The sequence below is a fragment of the Saccopteryx leptura genome, chromosome 2, assembly GCF_036850995.1.
Source record: "Saccopteryx leptura isolate mSacLep1 chromosome 2, mSacLep1_pri_phased_curated, whole genome shotgun sequence".
Taxonomy (NCBI): domain Eukaryota; kingdom Metazoa; phylum Chordata; class Mammalia; order Chiroptera; family Emballonuridae; genus Saccopteryx; species Saccopteryx leptura.
In genome coordinates this window covers 186352219-186371222 of record NC_089504.1, presented here as the reverse complement: position 1 = coordinate 186371222, position 19004 = coordinate 186352219, and the positions used below count along the sequence as shown (strand labels likewise).

General features: G+C 42.6%; 2 protein-coding genes across 2 annotated transcripts in view; both read left to right on the top strand.

Moving 5' to 3' along the window:
- The window catches only part of NACA (nascent polypeptide associated complex subunit alpha), a 337284-nt gene that overhangs the window by 233738 nt on the left and 84542 nt on the right, over positions 1-19004 (top strand). The gene's annotated exons all lie outside the window — the stretch shown is intronic.
- LOC136395308 (WASH complex subunit 1-like) overlaps positions 12751-19004 on the top strand; it is a 32857-nt gene continuing 26603 nt past the window's right edge. The window contains 1 exon segment of the mRNA XM_066369840.1: positions 12751-12903. Coding sequence (XP_066225937.1) covers positions 12755-12903 — 149 coding nt within the window. The 5' untranslated portion in view covers positions 12751-12754.

Here is a 19004-nt window from a genome sequence, read left to right as displayed (position 1 = left end):
CACTAACCTAAACAGGGTGGCTTTCTCTGGTAACTGTGAATATAGAAACTGAGGCGGGCAAAGGGGGTGAATAGATCCAGGCCGCGGCACAAACGGCCGAACCAGGCTGTGGCACAGAGATCCAAGCCGAGGAAAAACTGATCCTGTGGCAACCCGGGCAATACAAGCTAACACTCGCGCCAAACCCAAACAAAGAAAGACAAGTGGGGCAGCCATTTTACCCGATCTCCTGGTCGGTGCGCAGTTAGTGGGCGAGAGATTTCTTCCTAAGCTCTGGGAGTGGGTGCCCGTGTTACCCCACAGAGAGGCAGAGTCAGAGGCCTTTCTGTGGGCCGAAAGCAGAATCTCTGGGCAGCCCCAGCGCCCTGGGAAAGCCGCACACAGGAGGGAGTGAGAGCTAATTCCAATGGTGGAAATTTTCCGTGCTGGTGGGGGTTTCACTCAGAGGGAAACACGGCCGGCCTCATATCCTGGTCTGCACGTGCAGATAGTGAGTGATTCCTCCGAGTGCCTCGGCAGTGCGTGCCGGTGTTATCGCACAGAGGGGCAGAGTCAGGGGCCTTTTTGTGGGCCAAAGCGGAATCTCGGGCCACCCCAGCGCCTTGCAAAAGCCGCACACGGGGACGGAGCAAGAGCCAACTCCAACGCTGCAACTTTTCCATGCGGTTGGGGGTTTCACTCAGAGCGTGAGACTGCTGGCCGGATATCCTGGTCTGCGCACGCAGATAGTGAGAGTTTCCTCCAAGCGCCCCGGAAGTGGGTGCCCGCCCGTGTTACCGGACAGAGTGGCAGAGCCAGAGGTCTTTGAGTGGGCAGAAAGCCCGCCTGATTATGCTAGCAGCTCTGACTGACTGAGCCTTACCCAGAGCCCTGTGCTGAGTGGAAATAGAGTGGGGAGTTGCCAGCTCTTTGAGCCTCTTACTATCCAGGCAGAGGCAGCAGCAACCCCATAGCTGGATTATCAGGCTACTAATTGAGGAAGGAAAGACTAGGAGAAAGGCTCCAGGAACACGGACTCTCTCACTGTCGGAGCCTATAAATGCTAATGAGCCTCGACTGCCAACGAGACTAAAGCACAATACATGACATTGCCATAGAGACTTATCAACTGCAAACCTCTACCTGAGCGTGCCAAAGGGGCAGAACCCGGGGTACAGAGTCACCAACCAGGAAGAGGGAGAGAAAAGAAAAAGCAAGAAGATAACCTCTCAAAATCAAGAATAATCTGCAGACTTTATAACCTATCCCATTTTATTATATTTGTTCGTTTGTTTCTCTTATCTTCATTCTTGATACTTTTTTTCCTCCTCCAATTTGGCCGATTAACTCTCTGCCGGTCTTACTCTCTCCTCTCCTTGAACTACACTACCCATAAGTGTTACATCTCCCATTATCTTTTCTCTCCTCTTCCTTTCTCTCTATGAGGGTTGCACTCCAAAACCCTTAACTCTCTCTCTCTCTTTCTCCTTTCTTTTTTCTTCTTTTAGTGGTTCCCTCTTTTTTTCTCTCTCTCTCTCTTTCTTTTCTCCCTCTATATTAGTTTCTTCCTTTCTCCTTTACATCTCCTCTCATTCAAACCTCAATAACAAACAAATTATCTTATCTGGGACTCAAACTTATGTTTGTGGCATTTTGGGGGGTTTTTACTTCATCTTTTTAACTCACTAGCAGTGCTCCCATCCCTGGCTCTCCATTTTATCTAGTTCTTGTTCCACTAAATACAATAGTAATTTTTTAATTTGTCCCCCCATTTTTCTGTTTTCCTCTTATTCTTCTCATCATAACTCTTAGACAACTAACACCTAAAAGCAAATCATTTTATTCTTGACCTAAATTTTTTCCTTATTTGTTTTTTGTGGGTCCATACCCCCCTTTTTTTTTTCTTTTTTTTTTTCCTTTTTTTTTTCTTTTTTTTGCCCCTTTATTACTTCTCCCCAATTCAGGCCCTCCATCACAGGCATTGTCTGTTATAATTCACAGTTCACCACAAGATTTTCTCAAGAAAGAGGGGAGAGGAGAGGAGAGGAAAAAAGGAGGGGGGGAATAATTTCCTCTTTTTTTAATTTTTATTTTATTTTATTTTTCTTTATTTCATTATTAATTTTAAAAAAAAACTCTTTTCGATTTATTTTTTTATTTTTTTAACTTTTTATTCTTTATTAAATCTCATTAATACTATCAACAAAACCACCCTCAGATGCCATTAAGGAAGAGAAAATCGAATATCATGGATACAAAAGAAAGAGAAGTAACACAGCTAGATGAGGAAAAATCTATGGAGAAAAAATTTAATATATTGGAAACCTTAGAGCTAAATGACAGAGAATTCAAGATAGAAATCCTAAAAATCCTCCGAGATATACAAGAAAACACAGAAAGGCAATTTAAGGAGCTCAGAAAACAACTCAATGAACACAAAGAATATATGTTCAAGGAAATTGAAACTATAAAAACAAATCAAACAGAGATGAAAAACTCAATTCACGAGCTGAAAAACGAAGTAACAAGCTTAGCTAATAGAACAGGTCAGATAGAAGAGAGGATTAGTGAAATAGAAGACAAGCAACTTGAGGCACAACAGAGAGAAGAAGAAAGAGACTCAAAAATTAAAAAAATGAGATAGCCCTACAAGAATTATCTGACTCCATCAAAAAGAATAACATAAGAATAATAGGTATATCAGAGGGAGAAGAGAGAGAAAATGGAATGGAGAACATACTCAAACAAATAATACATGAGAATTTCCCAAGCCTGTGGAAAGAACTAAAGCCTCAAGTTCAAGAAGCAAACAGAACTCCGAGTTCTCTTAACCCCAACAAACCTACTCCAAGGCATATCATAATGAAATTGACACAAACCAACAGCAAAGAAAAAATTCTCAAGGCAGCCAGGGAAAAGAAGAATACAACATATAAAGGAAGGCCCATTAGATTATCATCAGATTTTTCAGCAGAAACTCTACAAGCTAGAAGAGAGTGGACCCCAATATTTAAAGTCCTGAAAGAGAGGAACTTTCAGCCACAAATACTATACCCATCAAAGCTATCCTTCAAATATGAAGGAGAAATAAAAACATTCACAGATACAGAAAAGATGAGAGAATTTATCATCAGAAAACCCCCACTCCAGGAATTACTAAAGGGGGTTCTCCAATCAGATACAAAGAACAAAAAAAAACAGAGCCACAAGTAAAAGCTCCAAGAAGAACACAATAAAACCAAATTTAAACTGTGACAACAACAAAAAGAAAGAGGGGGAGAAGATGGAGATTAACAGTAGCAAAGGACGATGGAGTGCAAAAGTACTCACAAAATAGTTCGCTACAATGAACAGGGTAGGGACCCTTTTCATTACTCAAAGGTAACCACCATTGAAAAAACCACCACAGAAGCACATGAGATAAAAAAGATAGCAACAGAGGAAAGATGTATGGAATACAACCAAATAAAAACAAAAGATAGAAAAACGAAAGAAAAGGATCAAACAAGACACAAAACTAACAGAAAGCAAGATAGAAAATGGCAATAGGGAACTCACAAGTATCAATAATTACACTAAATGTAAATGGATTAAACTCACCAATAAAAAGGCACAGAGTAGCAGAATGGATTAAAAAAGAAAATCCAACTGTATGCTGCCTACAGGAAACTCATCTAAGTAACAAGGATAAAAACAAATTCAAAGTGAAAGGCTGGAAAACAATACTCCAAGCAAATAACATCCAAAAAAAAGCAGGTGTAGCATACTCATATTGGATAATGCTGACTACAAGACAGGAAAAGTACTCAGAGAAAAAAATGGCCATTTCATAATGGCTAAGGGGACACCGAATCAAGAAGACATAACAATTCTTAATATATATGCACCAAACCAAGGAGCACCAAAATATATAAGACAGCTACTTATTGACCTTAAAACAAAAACTGACAAAAATACAATCATACTTGGAGACCTCAATACACCGCTGATGGCTCTAGATCGGTCATACAAACAGAGAATCAACAAAGACATAGTGGCCTTAAACAAAACACTAGAGCACCTGGATATGATAGACATCTACAGGACATTTCATCCCAAAGTGACTGAGTATACATTTTTCTCCAGTGTACATGGATCATTCTCAAGAATTGACCATATGTTGGGCCACAAAAACAACATGAGCAAATTCAGAAAAATTGAAGTTGTACCAAGCATATTTTCTGATCATAAAGCCTTGAAACTAGAATTCAACTGCAAAAAAGAGGAAAAAAATCCCACAAAAATGTGGAAACTAAACAACATATTTTTAAAAAATGAATGGGTCAAAGAAGAAATAAGTGCAGAGATCAAAAGATATATACAGACTAATGAAAATGACAATACGACATATCAGAATCTATGGGATGCAGCAAAAGCAGTAATAAGAGGGAAGTTCATATCACTTCAGGCATATATGAACAACCAAGAGAGAGCCCAAGTGAACCACTTAACTTCCCACCTTAAGGAATTAGAAAAAGAAGAACAAAGACAACCCAAAACCAGCCGAAGAAAGGAGATAATAAAAATCAGAGCAGAAATAAATGAATTAGAGAACAGAAAAACTATAGAAAAAATTAATAGAACAAGGAGCTGGTACTTTGAAAAGATCAACAAAATTGACAAACCCTTGGCAAGACTTACCAAGGAAAAAAGAGAAAGAACTCATATAAACAAAATCCAAAATGAAAGAGGAGAAATCACTACGGACACCGTAGATATACAAAGAATTATTGTAGAATACTATGAAAAACTTTATGCCACTAAATTCAACAACCTAGAAGAAATGGATAAATTCCTAGAACAATACAACCTTCCTAGACTGAGTCAAGTAGGAGCAGAAAGCCTAAACAGACCTATCAGTAGAGAAGAAATAGAAAAAACCATTAAAAACCTCCCCAAAAATAAAAGTCCAGGCCCTGACGGCTATACCAGCGAATTTTATCAAACATTCAAAGAAGACTTTGTTCCTATTCTACTCAAAGTCTTCCAAAAAATTGAAGAAGAAGCAATACTTCCAAACACATTTTATGAGGCCAACATAACCCTCATACCAAAACCAGGCAAGGATGGCACAAAAAAAGAAAACTACAGACCGATATCTCTAATGAATACAGATGCTAAAATACTAAACAAAATACTAGCAAATCGAATACAACAACATATTAAAAAAATAATACATCATGATCAAGTGGGATTCATCCCAGAATCTCAAGGATGGTTCAACATACGTAAAACGGTTAACGTAATACACCATATCAACAAAACAAAGAACAAAACCACATGATCTTATCAATAGACGCAGAAAAGGCTTTCGATAAAATACAACACAATTTTATGTTTAAGACTCTCAACAAAATGGGTATAGAAGGAAAATATCTCAACATGATAAAGGCCATATATGATAAACCATCAGCTAACATCATATTAAATGGCACTAAACTGAAGGCTTTCCCCCTTAAATCAGGAACAAGATAGGGTTGTCCACTCTCTCCACTCTTATTTAATGTGGTACTAGAGGTTCTAGCCAGAGCAATCAGACAAGACAAAGAAATAAAAGGCATCCATATCGGAAAAGAAGAAGTAAAGGTATCACTTTTTGCAGATGATATGATCCTATACATCGAAAACCCCAAAGAATCCACAAAAAGACTACTAGAAACAATAAGCCAATACAGTAAGGTCACAGAATACAAAATTAACATACAGAAGTCAATAGCCTTTCTATATGCCAACAATGAAACAATTGAGAATGAACTCAAAAGAATAATCCCCTTCACGATTGCAACAAAAAAAATAAAATACTTAGGAATAAACATAACAAAGAATGTAAAGGACTTATATAATGAAAACTATAAACCATTGTTAAGGGAAATCGAAAAAGATATAATGAGATGGAAGAATATACCTTGTTCTTGGCTAGGAAGAATAAATATAATCAAGATGGCTATATTACCCAAAGCAATATACAAATTTAATGCAATTCCCATCAAACTTCCAATGACGTTTTTTAAAGAAATAGAGCAAAAAATCATCAGATTTATATGGAACTATAAAAAACCCCAAATAGCCAAAGCAATCCTAAAGAAAAAGAATGAAGCTGGGGGCATTATAATACCTGACTTCAAACTATATTATAGGGCCACGACAATCAAAACAGCATGGTATTGGCAGAAAAATAGACACTCAAACCAATGGAACAGAATAGAAAGTCCAGAAATAAAACCACATATATATAGTCAAATAATTTTTGATAAAGGGGCCAACAACACACAATGGAGAAAAGAAAGCCTCTTCAATAAATGGTGCTGGGAAAACTGGAAAGCCACATGCAAAAGAATGAAACTGGACTACAGTTTGTCCCCCTGTACAAAAATTAACTCAAAATGGATCAAAGATCTAAACATAAGACCTGAAACAATTAAGTACATAGAAGAAGACATAGGTACTCAACTCATGGACCTGGGTTTTAAAGAGCATTTTATGAATTTGACTCCACAGGCAAGAGAAGTGAAGGCAAAAATTAATGAATGGGACTACATCAGACTAAGAAGTTTTTGCTCAGCAAGAGAAACTGATAGCAAAATAAACAGAAAGCCAACTAAATGGGAAATGATATTTTCAAACAACAGCTCAGATAAGGGCCTAATATCAAAAATATACAAAGAACTCATAAAACTCAACAACAAACAAACAAACAATCCAATAAAAAAATGGGAAGAGGACATGAACAGACACTTCTCCCAGGAAGAAATACAAATGGCCAACGGATATATGAAAAGATGCTCATCTTCTTTAGCTATTAGAGAAATGCAAATCAAAACGGCAATGAGATACCACCTCACACCTGTTCGATTAGCTATTATTAGCAAGACAGGTAATAGCAAATGTTGGAGAGGCTGTGGAGAAAAAGGAACCCTCATACACTGTTGGTGGGAATGTAAAGTAGTACAACCATTATGGAAGAAAGTATGGTGGTTCCTCAAAAAACTGAAAATAGAACTACCTTATGACCCAGCAATCCCTCTACTGGGTATATACCCCAAAAACTCAGAAACATTTATATGTAAAGACACATGCAGCCCCATGTTTATTGCAGCGTTGTTCACAGTGGCCAGGACATGGAAACAACCAAAAAGCCCGTCAATAGATGACTGGATAAAGAAGATGTGGCACATATACACTATGGAATACTACTCAGCCATAAGAAATGATGACATCGGAACATTTACAGCAAAATGGTGGGATCTTGATAACATGATACGAAGCGAAATAAGTAAATCAGAAAAAACCAGGAACTGCATTATTCCATACGTAGGTGGGACATAAAAGTGAAACTAAGAGACATTGATAAGAGTGTGGTGGTTACGGGGGGGTGGGGGGGTGGGGGGGTGGGGAATGGGAGAGGGAAAGAGGGAGGGGGAGGGGCACAAAGAAAACAAGATAGAAGGTGACAGAGGACAATCTGACTTTGGGTGATGGGTATGCAACATTATTGAATGACAAGATAACCTGGATTTGTTATCTTTGAATATATGTATCCTGATTTATTGATGTCACCCCATTAAAAAAATAAAATTATTATAAAAAAAAAAAAAAGAAAAAAGGCAAAACATATTGTGTTGCAGGTAAATTGATTGATTCTATACTTGGGAAACAATGTGTTTCTTTTTTAACTGCTTCTATTTTTCTCTGTGAAATAATAAGATGACACAACAACAGCTGAAAGTTGGGTGTAGCAGTGTTGGAAGTTTTAGAAAAGAAAGTGTGAAATAACAGTCTCATTTGTGAGCAGGATCAAAAATAGACTAGTCTTGGACATTTGGCGGCCTTGTCAGTCAGGGAAGTGCACCTGGAGATTAACTCAAAGAGAGACTTGTCAGCATAGTCATGTGATTGTTGGCCAGCTGCTTTCAGTTTCTCCAGAGTAGGTACTGGTTTCATTAATAAATTAGCACAAAGTTCCTGTCTGCTGTGTACAGCAAATTGGTGTCAAAAACTATTCAGGTCTACAATTTTAAAGTTTTCTTCCTATAAAACCCTTTCAGTAGATACTAGGACTCATCTCTCCCTATGACCCTATTATAATACTGAACACAGAATATGAGTTTTATAAATGTTTATTAATGACATGAATGAATGAAGAGCTCATAATATCATCCATGTTTCACATGGATGAGGACACCAACTCTAAAAGAAGATATTGTGAATTTTTTGATTTGGTAGCACATAAAAGACTAACACTCGAACTGATTATCATGATTCTCAAATCTGGCTGAACATTAAAATCATGTAAGGGAGCTTTAAAAAAAAGTGCTCTCTTGAGGGCCCATCCTAGATTAATTTGATCAGAAAAATTCAATTGGAATTTCAGAAGGTAGACTCCAGGTATCTGTCTTTTAAAGGGCCTCTGTATGATTGAGGCAGAGTCCTGTTTAGGAGTTACTCTGCTAGATTGTGAGCAACTGGGGAGCCGATATAGGTCTGTCCCCCAGAACTCCATCTCCTGACACAGAGCTTGTCTCATCTGTGCACATCAAAGACCTTATTGGCTGGGTCTCCTAAGCCTTATAGCCAAGTGATTCTTACACAACCACATGTAGTGTCAGCCTCTGTGACTACCTTTTAAATCCATTTTCTTTCATTCTTACCTTGTAATAAGTGGTGAATGTTTTGTTTCCACCGTCTCAATAGCACGGCAAACACCTCCCCTAAAAGACAATGAAGATCTGGAGGAGAAGGAGGCAGCACAGACACCACGGCTGAGAACAATATACGCTTGGAGGACTACAACCAGAGCCTGGAGAGTATAAGGTCCTGGCTGGTGGTGAGCCTCAAGTAAAAATACAAAAAGCAAGAGCACACCAAACAGTAGGAAGCAGAACAGGACATCTAAGTAAATAGGGAAATATGATTTATAAGGTTCCATTATATTACTTAACCTTCCCAGCAATATTATGTGGTAAACAGAACAAATGTTATCATCACTTTTTATAGTGGAGGAATCTATAATCCATAATCATAAATGATTAGTACCCAGGTTAAAAAAAATAGTAGGGGGCAAAACTATAGCTCATACTTCAATCTGGTGATCTTAATAACTTCTACCATCCCTTAAATACCACTGAAGTCATTTCATATTTTAGAATATTTCTGTAGGAATGCCTAATGAGAGTTGTTCAGAAGGTAAGGGATCAAGTTCTCTCCCTCATCACCATTTCCCTATGCTGCACAGCCCAATGGTTTTAGAATGCCTTAATCTAATCATAAGTTTTATTAAATCCATTTCTATCCTAACCAAATTTTAGATTTGTTTCCCTAGAGTAGAAAGGATCTCCTAGAATAGGTACTGCTGACAGGAAGGAGAGGAACTTAGGTTCATCCTCATGGCTTCAAAGACCACACAAACACAGTATTTCTTCACTAGGCAGATAAACAAAACCCATTGTGGATTATAAATTGCCTCCTTTACTCATTTTACAGTTTAGAGCCAGAAAAATTTTTCTTGCTTTTATTACTTCCTGCTATATACAATTATAATTTCTGCAGCCTGGGGAGTAAAAAAAAGTCTAACGTTGGGAAATGTCACCCATTACCCTTAATTGTATTTGCTTATTATTTGGCTTCAGACACTAACCATCTGCAAATAAAACGGCCTTGCACAGGAATGACAAGGACAAGAAAAGTGTGTGTTGGGAAGTGGCAAACTTCTGTCTGAACATAGGTGTTTCCACCTGCTTCCCCGCTTACCAGCTGCTTTCCTCTGCTGTCCACTGGATTCCAAACAAATCAGTCCTGAGAGAGAGCAGAAAGCTCATTTTAGCACTGGGGATTTAGAATTCATAGGTTTGAAAAATCAGTAAGGTGTCCCAAACTCATCTTAGCATCTATATATTCACCTTCGGGCACAGTGCAGTCAGGAATTCCATTTGAACAAAAGCAAGTCAAAGCTATCAATCACTGTTTTCCATATAAAAGGAAGAAAACAATGATGAACATTCTACTGTTAATAATTATACTTATAATTTTGAGTAATTACTGTGTCCCAGGAACAAAATGAAGAGTTTTACATGCATTATCTCAACTAACCTCTTAGCAATCCTAGGAGGTAGGTGTGACTGTCTTCAATTTATACAGGAGAAAATGGTGGTTAAATTCACTCAATTTGCAGTTTATAGAGCCAGCATAAAAACCCCTTCAACTGTCAGATTTCAAAGATCTTGAATCATTATGGTATATTGCCTAATAACAAGAGGGCATATATGCATGATTGGTATTAATATATGGTTTATTGATCATTACTTTTAAAAAGCAATATTTTGTTTTCAAGTTTATGCCATCTTATCATTTGTATTATTTTTAGTGCTAATGGTTGACTTTTGAATTCACATTTTAAAAGATCAATTGCAAGAAGCTTGAGGTAGATTGAGGCATTTTATTTTTTAATCCTAAAAGCTAAAGAAAGTATTTAAATCTCAAACTACATGTGGTAGCTTTGTCGTGTCAACTTGGGTAGGCTGAACTACATTTACCAGAATTCCTTTTCCTATGGGTTACTGATTAGGGTGAACCATAACAGATATTTGGAGGACTAACTAGTTCACACATATGCATAAGGTCAAATTCCTGTAACAAATTTATATCACCTGGTGGTTCTGACTCATTAAGGAAATCCTTACTGATACAGCAAAATGAAATGTACACCATGGGTTGAACTCTTTAAGCTATTTAATTACATATGATCACATCAGAGAGATAAGTCTTTGGTCAGTTACATTCATTTTCTTACATGCTGATAAGTAGCATCAGAGATTTTGGTTATAGTTTTTTGACAAAATTTAAACTATTTTTTCTAAAAAAGAAAAATTTACTAATTTATTAACTTAAGTTTTAAATAAATATTTTAGCATCTATAAATACATAAAAATCTGAAATGTTTTACTTTAAAATATAGTATTACTTCTTCAAATAATAATACATTACAGACAACTGTAGGAATAAATCTATCAACTGAAGAAAGGTATTTATCTTCTAGAATGGCCAGACTGCCCATCATTTACTATATTACAATTACATTAAGTGCCAACAGGAATAATCTTAAAAAACAAAAGGAAATTAAAATAGGGCTGCATTGCTTGGAGGCATAAAGGCTATAGTAGTAGAACACACACAGATGTGGTAAACAACCGTGAGGTGTGCATTTCAAGATGTGCACAGGAAAGTGTCTTCTGCTTTTTATCCCCTCCCATCTTACAGATGGGAAAAGTCACATGCAGGGCTAAGTTAGGGTGGCCGGCCAATTTGCACTTATGTGAATACAAAGAAGTGGGGGATTCTCTTTGATAGGTAGGGGGCTCTCAGAGGTAGGGTTCCTCAGGTAGTTAGGTATCAACTGGCCCCACTTTGGTTTGATAGGAAGAGAAGTGAGGAGGTGACACTGGGCTCTGATAAGGATTCAGGCAGGTTCAGGTCTGAGGTCTGAGATGCTGAGGACGTCACTGCTGGAAAACAAGCCTGAGTGGAGCCATCATCTCAGGGGAGGGCAAGGGCTGGCCTGGCAAGGTGAGGGGAGGACAAGTAGGGTAGAAGGAGGGGCCAGGAAAGCCAGCAAGGGGAGCGAAGGAGGAAGCACACCGGCTTGGTGAGGGTGGTGTGACACATTGGGATACCACTTAGAGGGCAGTGCCATGCCAAGTCTGTAGCATGGGAAGTAGAGTCAGATATTCAGAGAAGGCAAGCAGCTTGCACAAGGTCACGTAGCACTAAGCCCAAATGCAGGCTCCTGAGCCCTCCCTGCCACACTTACCCAGCCCCTCTCACACCTTTGCAAGCAGGGGCCCCACATGGTGCCAAGGAAAACAGGTCTGGGGCACAGTGCCAGGCCCAATTAGTGTCTTCCTCACCACCTTCTACCAAGGGGCTCTGATTAGGCCTGTTTATAGGAGCGCAGTGCCTTAACATTCTGCCTGGTGCATCTCTTGCCAGTCAAGGCAGTACCATCTGCATTGTGATTGCTGCTCTAGTGGCACCAGGGAGTGGAGTTAATTAAACCCAATAGAAATAGACTGTCCTGTCGTACAGTTGACGAGTGCTTTCCTTCCTCTATCTTGCCCCCACATGCCCTTTCTTCCTTCTTCCCCCCTTCGGGTTAGCCTGGGTGAGCAGGGTCTGGACAGCGATACCTAGAGTCACTAGCCACCGCCTGTCCTATCTCAGGAGCAAGCCCTGAGTTCCTCAGAGGTCAAAGTGAGAAAAAGCCAGGAGTACCATTCTCTGTGATTTTCCAGACCTGGGTGCCATTTGACAGTTAACTGAGGTAATTTTTTCCCCTGAATTCCTCCTGCTTCCAGGCTGTTTTTCACGCTACAGCAAGGGTTTCTTTCTTGTTCATCCAGGCTTAGGAGGTTGGGATGAGATACTGTATAATGAGGGTGTTCAGCAGGGTTCCAAGCACCTGATGGGGTCAGTCAGTGTTACACCTTCTCTGAGCCCTCTTCGTCAACCTCTGTTGTCCCTACCATTTCCCTCTTTCACTCACTCAATAAGCAACAGAAGACCAGCTCCTGTGGGCTCCTGGCTTGCCACCAGAAGTTCTGTCCCAGCTCCCCACAGGCTGAGCCTGTGGCAGACGGTCAGGGTTCGGGGCTATGTTCTCTTCTCTCAGCGCCTTGCCCTGTGGTAGCTGGGGGTGGCCAAGTGTGGGGCGGCCCTGAGGCTCTGGTTCCCACCCACAGGCACCATGACTCCCATGAGGACCCAGCACTCGTTGGCAGGTCAGACCTACACAGTGCCCCTTATCCAGCCGGACCTGCGGCGAGAGGAGGCCATCCATCAGGCAGCGGATGCCCTGCAGTACCTGCAGAAGGTCTCTGGAGATATCTTTAGCAGGTGAGTGCTGCCACTCGTCCCCACCTGATCAGGGGCTTCTCCCACCCTGGCAGTCATCTCTCTGTTCCTGGGAACGCACCTTCTAAGAGCAGCCCTTTTCAGTGATTCCTGGTCATGGGGGGACCAGCTGGCTTCCCTGTGCCCAAGGGGCCCAGCTTAGAAGCTTTTTCTCTTAAGTATACTTCTTGAAAGAGCTTAAGTGCCACTTAGTCTCTTGGGTTCCATGTGGCCCCCACACCCCTGGTGGTGAAACTGCTCTCCTAACTCGTCCTCTTCCTTCCCCTGGGGCCTATTCCCCACTTATTCCTGCAGTTAGCAAATACGTATCCAACACTTCTTGTGTGCAAGGCACCACTACTGTCCTTAGTAACAGCAGTGACAAGGCAGTGTCCCTGTCCAACTAGAGGGTATACTCTGTCTGGAGAGGTAGACTGTAATTAGTCAACTGCATGTTAGTTTTTAAATTAAATTGTGATAAGACCTATTTTAAAATACTTTCGTAGTTACTAATATTTATAAAGCATTAACCATGGGTCACCATTCCTCTGAAGTACACGAATTCATTTAACTCTCACAACTTTATGAGGAGCTACCATTGTTATCTAGTTTATAGATGAGGAAACAGGCACAGAATGGCTAAGAGACTTGCCCGAGTGGCAGAGCCCTGGGTCACAGCCAGGTCTTGTGGTTCCAGACTCTGGAGTTCTACTGTCTTTGTGAATGGAAGGGGGGATGCTACGAGGGTTGTGGTTGTTAACAGGCCTGACTTGGTCTGGGGAGGTCAGAGGAGGCTTATGCATGGGAAAAGATGCATGGTAAAATCTGAAGGGTGAGCGGGAGTTATTGATGGGGATGTTGGGAAGAAGAATGTTCCAGAGAGAAGTACATGAACTGCAGGACAGCCCTGAGGCGGGAAGGACCTGAGGGACGCCAGTGTGGCCAGGTTGGCAGGAGAGCGAGGAGGTGGGGCCTCACGGTCAGTGATGACTGGGAGTCGGTGTGTGGCAGCTTTTTGTTATCTCCAGTGCTAATCCAGCGCAATCCTGGGCTGTCATGAGCTTCACTCCATGTTGATTTAACATGAGCAAATGGTGGCTGCTGTTTTCTTACAAGGTCCCAGGTTTTGTCCTGTCTTTCTCTGGCCATAGGCTACCTGAGATGGGCTTGGATCTTCTTCCTAGTTGCCCCCATCATGCCTCACGTAGGGACCCTTTATCCCGCCCAGTGTAAAGTATTTCACTGCCTGACTCAGGTCATCTCATGGTCCATGTCATCCCCCACCCACCCCATGCCTGCAGCCCAGTCCAGGAAGCCCCCTCTGTATCACTAGGCAACGCCTCTTTCCTCCATCAGTTGGGAGTCCACCTTTTCCTGAAGCCTTCCCTAGTGGGAGCAGAAAACAGGGTCATCGTCTTCAGTTGGACTTGGTATAAACACCAGGTCCTCTGGACTCTTCTGCCTGTTACCTTCCCACTGACGTTCCTGCCTGCCCGGAGCCTGAGTATAAATATAACCAGGGGGCAGTGCCCAGTGCTTCAGGGCGTTGACTCTGGGGCAGACTGCCTGGCTCCAGCTGGCCTCCCCATTTGCTGGCTCTGTGTCTTTGGGAAAGTTACTTCTCTAAGCCTCAGTTGTTCTCGTCTATAGTGTGGTGATAATAATGGTACCTTCCTCATAGGATTGTTGTAAACGTTAAAGGAATTAAAACTTGCGGTGGAATTACAGTACCTGGAATATAGTAAGTGTGCAGTAAATGCTCACTCTTGTAACTTCTCTGCTCATTTGCTGCCTACAATGGTCCTTCGTTAACCTGCTATCAGGAGTTATAGAAGTGTGAGGTGCCCCTTTTGTGTGTATTTGTGCTAAATATGCCCAAGGAGCACATAAGCAAGAGGACACGGGCCTTTAAGAGCTGTCAGTTCCAGATTATGGCCACCCCATGCCCAGTGATTGACACGGATGACAAAAATAATCCACCAGGAATATGTGTTTCCTCACCAGGACTGTGACTGCGTGCTTGCCTTTCTCTCAGGAGAGCATTGGGTTTTAGCATACTTTAATTTTCTTTCCTGGTACAGTATTTGGCACCTGTAGACAGTTCCATGGGGTGAGGAGAGGGCAGGAAGGCCATCTCCTGAGCAGGGATGGTGAGTTGGTTGAGCGTGGGTGTGGGCCTTCCAAGTGTCTGAGGGAGGTGAGGATGCCTCTCACGGGCCCTCATAACCAGGTTCCAGGTCACCCCACTGACCTCCCACCATATGTGAACTTGCTGGACCCAGGGATGCACTGAAGATGTATACGGCATGTTTCCTGTCCTCAGGGATCTTTTAGTCTGGAATGGAAGAGCAGTAGGTCTTGGTTGTTTCTTAATTGTTTAGCACAAATTGCGTGGGCCTCTCAGGATCTGGAGAAGAGAGAGTTAAGTAATAATAGATGACACATCTATTATCAATCTGAACTCCCCCAACCAGTTTAAGCACAAAGTAACCAAATCAGTAAAGTAGGCTTCCCCTGAAGGGTGTAAATCAGTGGTAGTCAACCTGGTCCCTACTGCCCACTAGTGGGCATTCCAGCTTTCATGGTGGGTAGTAGCGGAGCAACCAAAGTATAAATAAAAAGATAGATTTAACTATAGTAAGTTGTTTTATAAAGATTTATTCTGGCCCTGGCCGGATGGCTCAGTGGTAGAGTATCAGCCTGGCATGCAGGAGTCCCGGGTTCGATTCCTGGCCAGGGCACACAGGAGAAGCACCCATCTGCTTCTCCACCCCTCCCCCTCTCCTTCCTCTCTGTCTCTCTCTTCCCCTCCCGCAGCCAAGGCTCCATTGGAGCAAAGTTGGCCCGGGAGCTGGGGAATGCTCTATGGCCTCTGCCTCAGGCGCTAGAATGGCTCTGGTTGCAACAGAGCAACGCCCCAGATGGGCAGAGCATCACCCCCTGGTGGGCATGCCGGGTGGATCCCGGTCGGGCACATGCGGGAGTCTGTCTGACTGCTTCCCCATTTCCAACTTCAGAAAAATCCCCCCCAAAAAAGAAAAAGATTTATTCTGCCAAACTTAGCGAAAATCCGACATGAAGTACTTGGTAAGTAATTATTATTATATGCTTTAATTTGCTGTAACTCTGCTTTATAAATTTTATAAACTAAAGTTACTTCCCTACTTTATAAATCACCATTACTGTGGAACTGGTGGGCGGTTAGAAAATTTTACCACTAATGGAGATACAAAAGTGGGCGGTAGGTATAAAAAGGTTGACTACCCCTGGTGTAGATGATGTATGTGGTCAGGACCTGGCTCTGCTTTCACTCTATCCCGGCTCCCTGCCTGTGCGTTGGCCCCATTCCCAGGTAGGGTTTGCTCTTGTGGTGGCAAAATCATACCAGTAGGGTCAGAGCTCCTAGATTCAAGTTCAAGTCCAGCATTTCATTAGACGTCCTACTTGCCCATTGGCTCAGCCCTGTCGGGAGCCGATCAACGACTGCTAGCTGACAAGGTCACAGCAGAGAAGATCCACAACTGCTGGCTGACAAGGTCACAGCAGGAGAAGACCCACAACTGCTGGCTGACAAGGTCACAGCAGAAGAAGATCAAAAACTGCTGATTGACAAAGTCACAGCAGAGAAGACCAATGGCTGTGGGTTGACAAAGTCACCGCAAAGGAAAGGCACAACGATACTTCCCCCTTTGACCTTTTTGAATTAATCTGGCCTTATATCCCCCCTTTTCTGGGTGTGTGCTATTATTTATGGCACAGGGATAATAGTACCGTGCTTTCCCTGTAGATTCGTAGTAATTTCTTTGGAAATGAGACAGAAGGTGTAAGTTCCACAGAAAAGCCTGTAAGCCCCTTGAACTGGGCTCATAAACATAAGAGGCTGGCTATGATATCCTTCATAAAGGGTTAAGTTTGTAGGAGAATTTCTTCTTATTAATCATGTTAGAAAGAATAAAGTTAGAACTTAACTAGTGTATGAATATAGTAAATAAATAAAATTTGACTAGACAATAGAATCTTAGGTAAGGTGTAGCAGAGTGGCCCGTTGCATGGCCTTGGATAGGAGCACAGCCGGCAAGTAAAGAATGTTTTGATAAGAGACTTGTTTTGTGACTGAAGGCAGTTGCTGGGCTTTTTCTCAGTAAAACATTCTCATGAGATTTTTGTATTTTCCAAGAATAAGGAGAGGAATGTGGTGGGATCCATAGCAGCAATAGCAATTAATGCCTTCTGATATTGTGTTGCTACTAAGCTATCTTGCAGGTGCACTCTATGTATCTTTAAGCAAAAGTTACTCTTGATGCTATGCCAGTTTCTTAATAAGCAAGCCTTTTGAAGTCTTGTGAGAAAAATTAGAACACTGCATGAACTCAGGGCCATTTGCCTGAGCAAGCGGTGGTCCTTTGCTAGTCCTTCATGATTTCGTCTGCTAATCTCTCTCTCTGTGCCCTTGACTCACAACAACAGTAAGGTAGAGTTATTAATTAGTACTAATATTTTAGAAGTTTGTACCAATATTGTTATTGCTATTCAAGTTATTGTATAACTGTACTTTGAATAACTTACCACCTGATTTGTAGCTTATAGATATGAATTAACTGTTATCTGGAAATATGTAACCATAGTGAAACAAAATACCATGTGATTGTAACTTAGTGTGTGTGCATAAAAAGAAAGCTAGACCAGCATTTGGCAGAGATGCCTGGCAGTAAATGCTAACGAGAGAATAAAGAGAAAGAAAAGAATTCGGCTCTCACTCGATTCCTGCAGACGCCATCTCTTCCTGTGGGACCCCTGGATTCCCCCCAGGGCTGGACTCCGGCACAGCCCGGTTCTCCTGTCTGTGCCAGAGCCAGCTGCTGTGGTGAGGGGCGTGACACACTGCCTGGCTCAGAGCTGCTCACCTGCATTACCCTGAGCCCTGGGGGTAGCCCACCTGAAGTCCAGGGACTGAGTCTGTGGATTGTGCCATGAAAACGGGCTGTTACCTGAATAAGGAAGAAGTCGCTGGTAGTGAGGAGAACCACGTACCTGTACAGGTGGTCAGGGAAGACCTCCTAAAGGGAAGGGCATGAACTGGGCCACAGCAGGGGCAGGCTATGGTGAGGCAGGACTGGGCATGTGGGCCTGCAGGCCATCTGGTGGGGTCTGGATATGTGCGCCAAAGGCTTAGAGGCCGGAACGGAGCATGGTGCGTGCCAGCTCCCGGAGCACAGACTGCTGCCTGTCCCATACGGTCAGCTCCGCCACCGCCATGCAGGACAGGACAGGGTGTGAAAAGTGAACCTGACCTGCGTCTGTGGGTCTCACTCTCTGCTCTGGTCGCCCAATGGGAGCTTGCTTCTGGCTGAGGCTCTGCAGAGCTGTGGGAGCGCTCCAGGGCAGAGGAGTGGGAGGGCTGGGTGAGGGAGACTGGGATTGTAAGTCAGGGCCCAGGGGGAGGGGGGCTTCTCTGAACAAGGTGGGACTGGGAGCTTGATCCAGGGGTTGTAGGGAGCCTGGAAAGGCACTTCTGCAGGGAGGGATGAGACAGAAAAGTTTGGGAAGGTTTGTCAGGCAGTGGTCACAGTTGACAAGAAGGGGAGAGAGTGAATTCCAGGGGCACCTGGAAGCTGTTTGTGCCTCAGGGCATGGGAGGGATAAGGCTGCAGTCCTGGGAGTTGCAGGCAGGGCAGGCTGGATAAGGGACGTTTCAAAGGGAACAGTGACAACATGACAGAATGGGAAAGAGCATGAAGGCAAGGGAGGAGTCAGGGATGACCCGAGCCAGGGTGGGGAGTGGCTGTAGCCTCTTTCTTCCACCCCCACCCCCATCCTGGAGCAATGAACAAGCAAGGGGGCCTTTCGTTTCTCATGGGCATCTGTGGTGGGGATGTGACCCCAGCTTGGAAATCTCCCCCCTTAAACGTGCTCCTCCCATTTGTAAACCTGCAGAGAAGAGGCACTTTCTATCTCTCCCCCACTTCAGGTCTGGGCCCAGTCCTGCAGGCAGGAGAGCTCCTAGAAAATTAGTGTTCCAGGCTGGCGTTCCTTCCTCCTGCCTGCAGGTTGGAGAGAATGACAGGACTTCTCAGGCTCTCCTGGACCCTCCCTTCCAGCCCAGA